At 33.5% G+C, this 16458-nt stretch overlaps 1 protein-coding gene across 2 annotated transcripts in view; it reads right to left on the bottom strand.

Annotated features, from left to right (window-relative positions):
- Window positions 1-16458, bottom strand: part of ctdsplb (CTD (carboxy-terminal domain, RNA polymerase II, polypeptide A) small phosphatase-like b) — a 24545-nt gene that overhangs the window by 6102 nt on the left and 1985 nt on the right. The window contains exons 2-6 of one of the 2 annotated variants that reach the window (XM_073848950.1): window positions 11254-11414; window positions 10974-11006; window positions 7104-7205; window positions 4465-4521; window positions 2615-2707 (exon numbers count right to left, since the gene is read on the bottom strand). In XM_073848950.1, coding sequence (XP_073705051.1) covers window positions 2615-2707; window positions 4465-4521; window positions 7104-7205; window positions 10974-11006; window positions 11254-11414 — 446 coding nt within the window. The remainder of the gene's footprint in view (window positions 1-2614; window positions 2708-4464; window positions 4522-7103; window positions 7206-10973; window positions 11007-11253; window positions 11415-16458) is intronic. The other variant, XM_073848951.1, reaches the window with a different exon arrangement.

The raw sequence follows: 16458 nt of genomic DNA, 5'->3' as shown, positions 1-16458 counted from the left end.
GGCCAAACTCAAACAATGTGAGCTTTCAAAGGTGAAGGCAGCAGCGACTGCAACTACTGGTACATGGCACGCATTCTGGAAGAGTCACAGTTGCCATAGAGACACTTACCCATGCATTAGCAGCTAAAACAAACGCAGGCCACACAGAGACAGAGAGGGGGGGTCAGATATTAGCAGAGCAGGTATGAATCAACACCCACCCAACAGGCCTTAAATCACCCAGCAGGTATTTTCTCCCTTTAGATAACATTTTGTACACAGGGTTCTTACACCTTTTCCAAAGTAAAATTCAAGCACTTTTCAAGCACTTTCAAGGTGCATTTTCAAGATTTTCCAGCACTGTGGTAAATTACATGTTCACATACATGAGTGCTTTGTTTTAAATCAGATGTTATAGTGCTATTAAAAAAACAACTGTCTGGATTGCATATAACATTGCCTAACATAAATAGCCAACATACAGTATACAAATTATATAATTTAAAATATTTGGTCACACTTTTTAGGTGGCCTTAAATATTATGTACTTACATTAAAAAATAAATATGATGTACTTAATGTGGTCATATTGTATTGCAAAACACGTTTGCTTCTATTAAGGTGGGATATGGGTAGGGACAGGTTTGGTGGTATGGGTAGGTTTAGGGGTGGGTTAGGGTGTAAGGGATGGGTCAACAGTGGTACTTACAGAAATTAATTACAAATGTAATTACATATTACAATTACATAGTTTTTTTTTTTTTTTTTTTTTTAAAGGTAAGTACAATGTAAAAACATGAATGTACACAAAAAGTACATTGGAACAAATAATTAATTTAAATGTAATAGTAGTTAAGGCCACCTAATGTAACGTGGGACCAAATATTTAATTCATATTATTTACAGAGTATCTGCAGTATTTTAAAAATAAAATTTAAAGGCTTTTAAAGACCTGCACAAATAAAAGTAATACTGTATGAGTGGAGTAGGGCAATGTCTATGGTAAAGTATTAGTGACTGATATAAAATGACTGTAAATATATATATATATATATATATATATATATATATATATATATATATATATATATATATATATATATGTGTGTGTGTGTGAAAAGTTTCTAAAAGTTTCTAAAACTTGAAAGTTTTTCACAAATACATCTCACATTTCAGCCTAAAAGTACTAAAAGATTGTCAAAAAGAAACCATATAATTAATAATAAAATTTAACTAGCCCAAATAAAAAAGACCATTTCTAAACAGAAAATCAGATAGGAGTCTAAATGTCAATCAAAAATATTTTCAATTCACAAATATCAACAAATATCAAGGAATTATTATTTTTTCACTAGTTACAGTGTATCTGCATAATTTTTTTAATATAAATTTAGGCAATTTATGACCCTTTTTAAGAGCTGCACAAGTAAAATGAACACAGTATGAGTGGGTTGGACAATGGACGGTAACATATTAAGCCATAAAATGACATGATATATAAATTAATATGTATTCAGATTGTCACAAAAACAAAACATCTTATACAATGGCATTTCAGCCTTTATACCATTAAAAGGGATAAATCAAGTATATAATTGATTATATTTATTTAAAACATAAATAACACTGTCTTAATTGTTTATATTTTTAGAAAGCACATTAAGTTCTTTCACATTTACAACTCTATGTATTTGCTGCATTAAAACATGGGTCGATTATTAGAAATAATCTGACTACAAACAGCTGAAAATTCGCAAATTCATTCTTCGTCACGAGGTGGCGCTTTAGGAGCTGAAATATTAACGGTTTCCCTAGTAACAGCTGAAAACAAAGCAGCATTTACGCTGTTTTATCAGGCATGAAATGGAAATGCCAAAGACACGTTTCTGAGGACAGTTTCTATTCGGATACATTTATATAAAGACATCCGTACGCATTTTGACTTGTAAACCATTGAAACGTGCAGAGTGCATATTTATTCAGTGACATTGCCTCATGAATATGGCATCATTGCCTTTTGAAGTTTAATCTCGATTGACGTCTTTCCGTCCCTAACTGTAAGACCTCATAAAGATTAAACCTTTTATTTTAATACTATTCAATATATTTAAAACTTTTTATGGCCTTAAATTTGGTACAGCTAATTTGAGGAGTTTTTAAGGACCGGGACGTCGGGCTGGCGATTTTGCGAGCCCCGAGTTCTCGTTTTAAACATAATTTGTATTTCAACAACCTCACGGCAAGTTTTATCTCCCGCTCTGTTCCATCAGAGGGCGCGCATCAAAAAAGACCGGCGGATCTCACTACAGCCACACGTGCAGACTCCAGCGGAGCTGTTTGGGTTATTTTTCTTTTACATTTTATAAGTCTAACAAAAAATAACTATTAAGTATGAAAGCAAATTAATATGAAACCGATGCAACTGCATATTCAAGCACTTTCAAGCACTTAATCCAAAATCCAAGCATTTTTCAAACCTTGAAAACACTACATTAAAATTCAAGCATTTTCAAGGAATTCAAGCACCCGTACGAACCCTGTGTACACTGTGTTATGAGGTGCTGACCGGCTGCTGAGTTTTTTTGACATGTTTGTCGACATTAGATGAGTCAGTGTCATAGAGTGGTGGACAAACCTTGGCTAGACTGGCTGTGAAAAGCACACATTCAAACAGCTCGCCCATTTTCTGCAGGAACTCGTCAACGTGAGGTCTTTTGAGCACATACACCTAAAAAAGAGACATTGTGAGCCATCTTAGTCAGTTTAAATGATTTCAAAGTCATAATACATGTAATAAAATAATTATAAAACAATAAAAAATACAATATATAATACAGTAATGTGATAAACCGCCATGTAAGTCAATTTTAAATATAATAAATGTTCATAATATAATAATATAAAAATATAAAATAATACAATAGAGCAATTAAAGTCAAATTTAATAATAAAAATGCATTTATTAAAATACAAAACTTTGTAAGCTTTATTAAATATAATCCTTACAACTCTTCATAACATATAATACTCGAATATTTAGAAAACAATACATTATAAAATGCATAATATGATAATACACTTAAAAAAAGTAAAATATTAACAAAACAAAATAAAAAATGAAATATAGTAGAGCAAATTAAGTAAATTTAAATGATAAACCGAATCTTTATGATATAGAACACAATAATAATAAACAGCAAAATAAAAGTTTGGTTTAACTTGAATAAATTGTGACAGAAAAATATTACTTAATGTAATGATAGCACTACTACCAATACTAAAACTTTATTTTCTCTTTATTTTTTTCTCCCCCCAATAAAATCAATTAATTAGAGATGCTTTTGATTATTAAAATTGAATAAAACCATTTAATTGGAATCCAGAAAATTAATGGAAAACAGAATTTAGTAAAAAAAAATTAATTATTAAAAAACTAAAAATAATAATAATAATAATACGTATTTCATAGGGCTTTAAAACCTTAATGTTAGTAAACATGTTAGTAAAATCCTTTTTAAAACAATGCATGTATGTATAATATGTAAATGTACAACACATTTTCATAATAAACAATATTAACATTTCTGGAACAAAAAATATTTTTATACACTGAACCATTTACCAAATTTAAATGATAAACTGAACCTTTATAATCCTTATCCTAAGAATAATCCTAAATCCTTAGAACATATAACATACAGTAACATTCGTATAAAACAATACACTACAAAACATAATATGAAAATTTGTATAATACACAATAAATACATTAAAATTTACTAAATCTTCATAAAATAAAACATTACAATAAAGCTAAATCTTAATAAAACAACTTTACAACACCTTACAATAAGGTTCATTAGTTAACATTAGTTAACATGAACTATACTTCTACAGCATTTATTAATCTTAATGTTGATTTCAGAATTTACTAATGCATTATTAAAATCACAAGTTGTGTTTGGCAACATTAGTTAATGCAATTTTCATTAACTAACATTAACAAAGATCAACAAAGAATTGAATGTATTGTTCATTGTTTGTTCATGTTAGTTCATTAACTAATGTTAACAAATAACATCTTATTGTAAAGTGTTACACTATAAGATACAACAGAATAACAATATAATACAATAGAAGTTATTTTCTTGTTATTCAGTCTGAATGTCAAAACCCTAAGAAACACAAGTCAAGCACAGATGATTTGCATGAGCTCCATGAAGACAAACGGCTGCCACCTAGTGCAAGTAATCATGAATAGGCCTCCCGGGACAGACAGCCTATCCTGGATTACTTGAACAAGGGAACAGTCACTCAGCCATGTTCATCACTTCATCTAATAAAGTGTACACTGACATAAAACCCATAAATGGCTTCATAACTGCTACAGAATACACTAAAGCATTTATAATTGCTCAAAGGTTCACATCTTCAGCAATCTGACGTCAGTGTAATATGAAACCTGTGTGTGTTTCCATACTGTACCTGATGCACTGTGCCGTCGATCTCCACTGGGACAATGAAATCAGCGTTGCTAATGGGCTGCGAGACAGAAACAAACACAACACAGATGAGTTATGACCCACATGCTTTCTGAAATATCCTTCCAATAAAGCAGATATTCAACTGAAGACTTAACACTTATCTCATTGCATATTCATGTACTGGTTTGTCATGCACTGGCTTAATAAGCTTCGTGATTACCGACAGTTTTATTCACTTTTGTTCTAAACATTAGTACAGAATATTTCTTTTAAAAGCCAAGAATAAACCGTATCAAATTGCATTTGATATATGAATCCATTAATTATAATGTTCTTATCACTGGTTTTATCACTGGATTTTACAAAAATAACATTTTAAACTTCTCACGGCTTTACTGACAGTACTATTAAACATTATCCTGAATAACTTAAACATGACAGTTACTATCCTTAAATATTACACAACCACAAACTAATAACAGCTGATGACAGCGATCAGAGATTATTGATGTGAGATAAGCTTTATTTACTTATATTTTGCATAAGCAAAATGAAGGTGCAGTGCTAAACAGCAGAGGGCGTCCATGCGCTTTCAACATAAACCTGCCTAATCAAATATTAATAATCACGTGTGAGGGAGGTTTGAGACCTGAGCACTTTAAATATTTGTCCTTTGCATGACTGAAATCAGTGGACTTCAAGGCATTTACCCTGCAAAGCCTGACATATGAATTTGTTTTTGCTTGTTAACTGAACAGTTTGCGGCTTGAGACCAATAAATAAATGAATAAATAAATGTGAATGGGGGTAAGTCACATTAGTAAACAACTGACACACTTAGATATAACCACTTTGTTACGTCAAAATAAGACTTAAAGGAACAGTCCACTTTTTTTTGGAAATAGGCTCATTCTCCAACTCCCGCTGAGTTAATAAGTTGAGTTTTACTGTTTTGAAATCCATTCAGCCGTTCTCCTGTTCTGGCGATATCACTTTTAGCATAGCTTAGCATAGATAATTGAATCCTATTAGACCAATAGCATCACGTTCAAAAATGACCAACGAGTTTCGATATTTGTCCTATTTAAAACTTGACTCTTCTGTAGTTATATCGTGTACTAAGACCAGCGGAAAATGTAAAGCTGCAATTTTCTAGGCCGATAAGTTTAGGAACTACACTTCCATTCCGGCGTAATAGTCAAGGAAGTTTGCTGCCATAATATGGCCGAAGCAGGCGCAGTAATATCACGCAGCGCCTGAAATTAGTTCCCAGCTGGGTTAGCATTTGCACATGTGCTGCGTGATATTACTGCGCCTGCTTCGGCCATGTTACGGCAGCAAACTTCCTTGACTATTACGCCGGAATGGAAGCGTAGTTTTTGTTAACTATTTATTTAGTTAACTACATAAATAACACTCCCCCACACTAAATTACTGAGCTTCATACTTAGGGATCCACCCAAAATTTTTCAAAAAGCATTTTAAGAAATAAGAAATGGTTTTTAGTTTGTTTTTGTGAACTATTTATTTTATTTTATTTCAAGTAACAAAAATGTTTTTAGTTTGTTTAACTATTTATTTAGTTACCACTAAATTACTAAGCTTTATACTTAGAGATAAGAAAATTTCAGACACTGAAAATGTTTGGTTTTTGGCCAAATGAGAAATGATTTTTAATGGTTTTTAGCTTGTTTTTGTTAACAATTAATTCAGTTTATGTTATAATTTTGTTTTATTTCATTTCAAGTAACAAAAATACTTTTTGATGGTTTTTAGTTTGTTTTTGTTAACTATTTATAAAGTTAACTACATAAATAACTCTGCCCCACACTAAATTACTGAACTTCATACTTAGGGATGCACCGAAATTTCGGCCACTGAAAAGTTGCATATTTGGTTTTTGGCAGAAAGAGGAAAATATCCAAAAATATGAGCCGAAAACATATTGCATAGAACTAAATAAAAATCATATAGTAATATATAGCCAACATTTGAAGTGGATCAAGACCTTTCATCAAAGTAATCCTAAATCCAATACCTGTTCTTATCTTAGGATGACTTTGATTAACTCTTTTGAACCACTTCAAATGTTGACTACTGTATTTGTCTAATTTTACTGTGTTAATTTCAATAAGTGTGGCTATTTAACTGGCTTGTTTTTTTCAGTACCATTAAAATTAAGTTGAATTGAAAAGACAAAATTACCTTATATTACAAAATTACTTTATATTATTTAATAAAATAACATTAGCAAGCATTTTCAGTTTCGGTTATCAGCCAAATGCATGCAGAATTTCCGGTTTCGGCCCAGAATTTACATCTCGGTGCATTCCTACTCCATACACAGATCAAGATGCTGAAGTGTAATACTGAGTTTCACAATCAGTGTTGCTCTTCAACTCTCCTCCTACTAGCAGCAGAGACAAATGAGGCCTGACTGGGCCGTCACTAAGCATCACAGGAAGCTCTGCCCGCATACATATATCCCTAACGCAAAATAGGTCATGGCGGGTCACAGTCACTGAGCAAATTACACAGAGAAGTCACAGTTACACTGCATCTGCAGTCCATCTCTGGTTGTTTTTGTTTGGGAAACACCTGAAAAAGATCCAGACTAACAGACAATAATTAATGAATTACCTTAAACGAGCTGTGCACCAGAGTTTCATCCAAGTCTATTACCACACACTTCTTCCCATAGTCATTTATGTTAACCTCAGGGAGGAGGTACTTCTCTGGAGGCTGTGGAAATGCAAAACAAAGAGGGTAAACATGACAAACATGGTACAACATCAACGTAATGAGTGAGAAATGAGGCACAGGAGGTTAAGCCGCAGCTTGTTAGACCGTTATCAAGCGAAATGAGCTGAAAGATGGGGAGAAGCAGGACGGTTCCCAACCATCTACACATTTCCTGAGGAAATCGTAAGGGAAAGATTCTGGCATTTTAGGAAGTGCGTTTCCTGAGCTGCACAGATGACGCTCATGCAGTAACATCCCAGCTCTTCCGAGCGGAAGTGGAAAGGATTACGGCCGTGCGTGGGGATTAAAAGGTTTTTCACACATTAATCAAAGATGCAGGATGGGTAAGGTTAGAGAGTGTGAGAGTGACTTCAGCACTGGCTGCCTGTATGAAATCCCATCACTTTATTTATAAACTACGGGTGAATGGGTCCCTCTCTCGATCCAGTTCTCTAATCCTGGCTGCACCGTCTCAATACAAGCGGAGGCAATCTTGTTATAGAGGGAGGCAGTATGCTGTCGAGTCCATCTAATCTAAATCCCTGTCTGTTTAATGGGATGAATCGATCTTAGGAGGAACCGCTGGAGCGCAGTCATGATCCTGGGCCCAACTGCTGAATGAACACTGAAAAACACTTACAGTTTGGCTCGACGTGAGTTCCTGTTTAGTACACAAACAAAAGTACAGCAAATCATGCAGTAGAAATGTCATTGTGGGGATAGGGAGATCGCTACTAAAAATCTCATGGGGAAATCATTAAGGGACTGATCATGAGATCCGACCTTCCTAAATAGACTTAAACAGCCTACCACTGAGATTAACAGTGGAACAGACGCACTAAACCCTTATCAATTAAAGATCGCAGATAATCCCTTTTTATGAACCCTTTGAAAAGGTGAAGTGTGTCACCTTTTGTCCTTTGTAGGTTGATTTTCTAAAAGGTGCAAACCATGAGGATGGCCTAGTTGACGGCTTACTTAATATAACTGATTTTAACACTAACGTTCAATATTTTGGGGCTGGTAAGATTTTATACACTACTGTTCAAAAGTTTGTGATCAGTAAGATTTTTAATGTTTTTTTTTTTAATGTTTTTATGCTCATCAAGGCTGCATTTACTTATTAAATATTTTAAAATTTTCATCATCCATTACTCCAGTCTTCAGTGTCATATGATCCTTCAGAAATCATTTTGATTTATTAACAATATGCTGATTTATTATTAATGTTGGAAATAAAATCAGCATATTAGAATGACTTCTAAAGGATCATGTGACAATGAAGACTGGAGTAATGATGCTGAAAATTCAGCTTTGTAGCACAGGAATAAATAAATAGTATAAGTATATAAGTATAATAATAGTAAACCATTTTTTAAATTGCAATAATATTTCATAATATTACTGTTCTTTCTGCATTTTTGATTTAATGCAACTTTGCTAAGCATAAGAGGCTTCTTTGAAAAGCATTACAAATCTGTCTGATCCCAAACTTTTGAATGGTAGTGTATATTTTTTCAAAGAAGTCTCCTATGCTCCTATTTGAAAAATCATGATATTGTGGAAAACATATTACAATTATTTCCAATTATTATTAAATAGAAAATAGTTCTGCTGCTTACTTCTATTTCAGTATTTTTTGATCAATAGAACAGAAGAGCAGGTGTTTTTTACATCAAAATATTTTGTAACACTGTAATTGTAACTTTTAATAAATTTAATGCACCCTTGCTGGATAAAAATTGTCTTTTATTTATTTTTTAATCTTATTTTCAAAATCTCTTACTGTAAGGAAAAAAAATATGTACAAACAAAAACTTCAGCAGAAACAGAACATTAAAGGCACGGTATGTAATTTTTTTTGCAGCTAGAGGGCGCATATTCAAACAAAAAAAAGAAACAAAGGCGTAGTTTGATGATGCTGTGACTGAGTGCGGAATCATGGGAGTTGTCGTCTTTATCCCCACAGCTGATGCAATCCGACAGGACTCGGGTAGAAATCATGTTCACGGATGCTAATGTATTAAAGATCAAAACAAGACCGCTGGAGCGATTGCTTATGAAGAACGAGCACAATACATGGCTTGAAAGCAGCGGAGCATTTATCATGCCACAGTCGACTGCTTCCACTACTTCCACTCATGTGTATGTGGGGTAAAGCAGCACCATTTTAGAACCGGTTCCAAATTTCCAAGAACCAGATATTTGATAAGACATGTCCATTTCGATTCCTGTGTTTCCATTTTAATGTGATTTTAAAGTTTAAAATCAAACAATTTAAGCACAGGAAGGATCTGAATCGTGAGCACCGGTCCTGTTTGGGGTTCCCGGCCTGTGTCCGTTCTCGAACCATTTCCACTGCAGAAAATGTCATTTCAGGCCAGATCTGAATTCTCCTTCACATTTACAGCCCAATTTGCACAAAAATAATTTTTGTCGAAAATGAAAGTGAAAGTAAACCGATGAGAAAGAAAACGCATATGTAACAGTATTTTTAGATCCGTGTGTGTTCGGTTAAAGAGACAGCAGCCTAATAAACGTACTGCCTGTCATTAAAGTTAATCCAAGAACAAAAAAAAAATCATTTTTTGACAGAATATCTTTCGTAACTTGAATGAGAATTAATCTATATTTTATTTATGAAAAGAAAACTATGCAGAAACTGTTTTTACATTACCAGCAATTTGTTCAGTTGTATTTATTTACGCTATTGCTATTTTATTTGCTTCCTCCTATTTTATTTCTGACTGTTTATTTGTCCTTAACAGTTTAATTTATATTATTCGTTGTTTTCGCTGTGCTATTTTTTGTTTAAAAAAGTTCCTCTTAGGCCTAAATGTTCTGTAGGCTGCTGATTTTTGCTCATGTTATTCAACTGCAACAAAAAGCTTCGTAAAAAAAAAAACAGAATAGAAAAAGTTTGACTTAATTTTTATTGACTTTTTAATGTTATTGGAATCGGAATTGATAAGTAGAATCGGAATTTAAATTCAAACGATACTCAAACCCTATGTGTTGAAAGTTCTGTTAAAATGTTGCTCTGTGCATTCGTCACATATCTAATAAAACATGTAACATATCACAGTGCCTGTTTCCATTTTTCTACAAAATAAAACAGGATAATAGGTGTGTGACGTCTTTGGCAGGCGATGCAATGACACGGTCCGTTATGCAAGTTGAATTACTTACTTTTCTAGATTTTAACATTCTTGGAAACATTTGGGAAAATGTAAGCAAGTCAGCAAAATATATAACATTGTTCTAGTGGTTTCTGGATATTTTAATCCAAATGTCTTACATAGTGTGCCTTTAATGAAAATCTCATTTCAAAAATGGGCAGGAAAATATCAGTAGGGCCAGTAAACGAAACAGAAAGTAGCCTGACTGACCAGAAGAAATAAAATTCTTATTGTTGGGCCCAATGAATACAGCTCAGCACCTTTAAAAGGTCGAGAAGACAGTGAAATAATTACTTGCATTCAGATCAGCAGTCGTCAGACTCCCCATAGTTAAAAAGCAGGAGGGTGGGCATAGCCAACACGTGTTGCTAAATGCCTTAACCCATAATTGTGTGAAAAAATGTTAGGCTTTCCAGTCGCCACAGAAGTAGTATAATATACAGTGCATGCAAGTATCCTTTAGGCAAAGTGCATCACTGTCCACAGAGCTGCTGCAAAAGGCGATTTGAGTGTACAGTGGTGCGACGCTCCATGCGGCATGCAAGAGCACACAGACAGACGGCACGGAGTGGAGTTGAATCATACATACACTGGGGATAGGGATGACCTCAACCTGGTCACACTAGGACATGAGAGATGAAGACAGAGGAAACAAACAGGAGAGGAAATGAGGTGCTGAACCACAAGACAAATGGACAATAATTCAGACAAATGTAATACAGTCTGCACAGAAAAAGAGAGAGAGAGTTGTGATGACTTCTGTTTAACATCAACAAACCACACATGATGGTGAGACGCACAAGCAAGAGTCTCTGAATCAATACGCATGTGATTGACTGTAAACACTCCCCGTATAAAGGGCGTCTCACCTTTGGTGGAGCTCCGTTCTCCTCCACAGGCGGAGGCAGAGGGCTGCTGTTGTTGTTGGGGGTGGCGGGGGGCTCGGCATCATAACTTCTCAGGCAGCAGAACAATGAGCTGAAGATGCTGCGAGTCCTTTTCTTCTTCAGACTGCTGTTAGACAGCGAAACTGAAAGAGAGCAGACAGAGAGAACATATTGAATATGGTTTAAAACACATGACTGTAATAATGATTTCGTAGGAATGCATGATTTATCAGTGGCAACACTGATGCATTAGCAGCTTGTTTTTTATTTCAGGTTGTTGTTTATAAAAAACTCTTGTCATTTATATCAGGTTTCCCCACAGTTCAAACAGTTAACTTTTTACTGTACATCAGTGATTTGATTAATGATTAAATTTCAGATATTTACAGTAATACCAGACTATTTTTTTAAAAACATTGTTAAATGATCTTTTCTAACCATTTTATAGTTATTTTTATGGTTACCTGCTAGAATATGAATATAAATTAAAATAATAATCAAAACATATACACAATAGTGTCCAACAGTTTGGGGTCAGATATATTTTTGGTTGTAAAAGAAGTCTTTTATATTCACCAAATTGCAATTTAAAATAACCTTTCTATTTGAATATATTTTAAAATGCAATTTATTCCTTTGAAGGCAAAGCTACATTTTCAGCAGCCATTACTCCAGTCTTCAGTGTCATACAATCCTTCACAAATCCTTCTAACATGCTGATTTGCATAATATTTTCTCTTACACTTGTTTAGGCTTCTATGATTTATAGAAAGTTTGAAAAAGCTGCATTTATTTGGAAAAAATATATATTTTGCAATATTTTAAATGTCTTTGCTGTAATATTTGAGCAATTTAATGCCATTCATGCTCAATTAAAGTGTTAATACTTAAATAAACAAATTTTATTTGAAAAAAGTGCAATATTTTAATGTCTTAACTGTGATCAATTTAATTGCATTAATGCTCAATAAAAGTGATAATTATCACAAAATAAACAGCCATTACTTGCCATACGTTTTGCAATATTTGAAATGTCTTTACTGTCATTGCTGATCAATTTAATTGCATTCATTATCAATAAGTGTAAATTCTTAAAAAACAACTTTATTTGAATTTTTTGCAATATTTTAAATATTGTCTTCACTGTCATTTTTGATCAGTTTAATAGCATTAATGTTCAATGAAAGTGTTAATCCTTAAAAAACTGCCTTTTTGAAGTTCTATTGAAGCAATATTTTAAATGTTTTTACTGCCATTGTTGACATTGATGAATAAGTATTAATTCTTTAAACACATTTTTTGCAATATTTAAATGTTTTAACTGGCATTTTTAATCAATTTAATTGCATTCATGCTCAATAAATATGTTAATTCTTAAAAACTTAATATCAATATATAACTTGATATATTGATACATTATATATATATATATATGCCATAATATTGGTTATCAATTATTGTTTTATATACATATGACAAAAAGTTCAATAACACTTATTAGAACACTTGGTAGTGGGAATATCCAAACACTCTTTAGTGTCTTTCTCCCAGTGCAGGATGTCACATGTGATCTTTAATTAAACGTCCAAACTATTACAACTAATTATGTACAGGCTTTACACCAATAAACGGCACATAAAGAGCCGACATCAAAGACCCTCACGGTTCTCCTCTCCTCATTCACATACACTAATAATAATCTGCCTTCATTCCAGCGCCACAGCGGAGGCTCTAAATGTTAACACTGAGGTCACCAGCAAGTAAAGGCCCTTTAAAAATAGTGACAAGCAGGGAAAAAAAAAAAGAAACTAGACCCCACTCGCTTACAAACCCCACCCCGTCCCCTTTAGGCTCCTAAACCCTCGTCCCGCCACTCATTGGTTGCCGACTCCAGCACCATTTTAAGGGACAGAGGCTATTTTCCCTCGTTCCTGAGGCTTCAGTGACGACTTCAGAGGCACAGCCAAACAGGAGAGGGGGAATATTTGAGGGAGAGAGGGAAGAGGAGAGGAGGGGCAGCGGCAGGGGAGGCGGAGCTAAGAAAATGAACAGCCAATGAGAGCCGTGCATTCCTCTCCCGCCCCTTTAGCCATCTCAAAGGTTCAGCTGAACGTCTCATGCTTTTCTCTTCAAAATCTTGTGGTTTGAAATCACAAATTATGACAACTGGAAAGATTCTGCTGACATTTACAACTTCAAGTAGACTTTCAATTGTTTTGATGAAGAAAGCAGCTTCTAATTAGGCATTATGAGGTGTTATTTTGTTTTGAAAGGAGTGGATTATTTTATAATAAGTGGGAGGACAGCAGCTTGGCTTCACTCTGGAGTATTGTAGGAGTTGACGTGTCAGAAAGCATGTTCAGCATCATGCTTTGAGGTGTAAAAAAAACACATATCTTGATATTTTGTTCTACTAAGTAGCCTGTCGCAATGAGAACGTCCACAACAGAGACATCTGTCTGTAATCTAGTTCTTATTTAAACGCCTACCACAAATAAAGAGCAAAAAATATAAAAACTACAAAAGCACCCAATGAGCAACTAGTTGTTACATAAACTATTTCCATATGCACTCCAAATAAGTAAAGGAAGAAAATGCAGTGAAGTACAAGGAGTTTTACATAATTGTGGACAGAATGCAAAAAAGATCCCCGTCAGGCAACGGGCCAGAGGCATTGATCACTGTGGAGCTGAAGGCATGAGAAGACGCAGCTGCCTTAAAAAAAAAAAAAAAAAAAACCTGACTTTAATTACTTCTGGCTTAATATTAATCTACATGTTGGAAGGACTCATTAATGGCTTTGAAGAGGGAAGCCTGGTCTGAATGAGATCAAGGCAGTGTATGTGAGTCACAAAAGGCATTTAAAGTGTTGCCCAATAGGCCATCGAGAGCACAAGGACCATTTTAGACGGTTCAACTTTATTCTGTGCTGTTTTGAGAGGGCAGCTGTTGAAGAGCTTCTCTACTCAGCCACCCAGAGGTCAAAGGTAAAGCCCTGGAAGTGCTCCATCCAAATGCCTGCTGTCAGAGCCGGACATCCTCAGATGGGCAGCCCTGCAAAAAAAAACTGCTTCCATAGCTGCATATCTCTTCAGCAAAGAAAATGGAAATGGAAAGAAAACATCCAAATCTATTTTATTATACTATTATCTATTTAGAGTGAGATACTACAGGCTAACCTATTGATTTTTAATGCACTAGTCAATTGTTTTGGGCTATTTTGCTTTCATAGACTTTTTTGGAAAAGACCAATTAAAAAATCTATTTCATTACACTATCTATTTAAGGTGAGATACTACAAGCAAACCTACTGTTTTTTTTATGCATTAGTCAATTTTTCGTGCTGTTTTACTTTTTCTGAAAGGACTAATGGAAGAAATATCCAAAATACAGAGTTTAATAAAATATCTATTTTATTATACTTTATCTATTTAAAGTGAGATACCATAGGCAAATGCTTTTTTTAATGCTCTAGTCAATGGGCTTCATGCCCAACAGGCTTCCGTTTTCTGCTAAACAGGTCTCGTTGCTTCCGGTTCACGCGTTTTGCATATCCCTCTTTAAATATGAACATGATTTACTCAAGATTCATTCAAAGTAGACACTAAAAATGATCATAACCAATGTCCATCACATATGTGGATTGATATATAAAAGTTTTAAATTTTTATTCTTTTCACTAACATTTATATATAAATATCGAATGAAACGTCCACAATAAACAGCTGGCTTGTTTAACTGATTACCTTAAAAGTCCGTCGATATCGCCATTATTTATTACGGCTATTAATACGTTCTCCGACAAGCGGAAGCAATGAGACCTGTTTTCCGGGGTTGGTCATGTGACGTTCGGCATAAAGCCTATTGTTTTGGGCTATTTAGCTTTCCTAGCTTTTTTAAAAATATTTTTTTTAAATAAAAGGACTAATTAAAACGAAACATCCAAAATACAGTGTTTATTAAAAATATATTTTATCTATTTAAGGTAAGACACTACAGGCAAACCTCTTGTTTTTCATGCACTACTCAATATTTTGGGCTATTGTGCTTTCATAACTTTATTAAAGGACTAAAGTTTAAAGGAAACATCCAAAACACAGTGTTTAATAAAAAAAGATCTATTTTATTTTATACTTTATCTTTTTCAGGTGAGATACTACAGGCAAACCACTTGTTTTTTCCATGCACTAGTCAATATGTTGGGCTATTTTGCCTTCATAGCTTTTTTTAAAGGACTAATGGAAAGGAAATAATGTTTATTTAAAAAAATCTGTTTTATTATACTTTATCTATTTAAGGTGAGATGCTATAGGCAAACCTATTGTTTTGTCATGCACCAATACATTTTTGGGCTATTTTGCTTTCTTGCTTTTCTTTTTTTTTTTTGGAAAGGACTAAGCCTAATGGAAATGAAACATCCAAAATACAGTGTTTATTTTAAAACATATATTCTTATATACTTTATCTATTAAAGGTGAGATACTATAGGCAAACCTGTTGTTTTTTCATGCACTAGTTATTTTTTAGGCTATTTTGATGTCCTTGCTGTTTTGGAAATGAATAATGGAAAGAAAACACCCAGAATACAGTTTTTTATTTATTTTTTTAAATCTATTTTATTATACTGTATCTATTTAGGATGAGATACTACAGGCAAACCAATTGTTTTTTTTAATGCACTAGTCAATTGTTTTGGGCTATTTTGCTTTCATAGACTTTTTTGGAAAGGACCAATAAAAAATCTTTTATTATACTTGTGAGATTCTACAAGCAAACCTATTGTTTTTATGCACTAGTCAATTTTTCGTGCCGTTTTGCTTCTTCTGAAAGGACTAATGGAAAGGAAACATCCCAAATACAGTGTTTATTTTATTATAATTTATCTCTTTGTGTTGGTAAATTGCAAAACATATCTTTAAAGGTTATTTTCTAAAAAAAAAAAAAAAAAAAAAAAAAATCATGCACTTAGCCAAACATTTTTATTTTCACTTTAGTTGCATCAAACTTTCCAGTTTTATTCCTATTTATATTCTTACAATATTTACAGAGGAAATTGTTCCTAATTTATATAACAATTAATTCCTAAAAAAAAAGCTGGAATTGTCTTTTTTCTGGCTGTTGACAGTATTTTCTGGTTTATTGAGTGATTAAATATATATATACAGTAGTCAACATTCGAAGTGGATC

The sequence above is a fragment of the Garra rufa genome, chromosome 10, assembly GCF_049309525.1.
Source record: "Garra rufa chromosome 10, GarRuf1.0, whole genome shotgun sequence".
Lineage (NCBI taxonomy): Eukaryota > Metazoa > Chordata > Actinopteri > Cypriniformes > Cyprinidae > Garra > Garra rufa.
The sequence above is the reverse complement of the archived record's forward strand: the minus strand, read 5'-3'. Positions and strand labels throughout refer to the sequence as shown.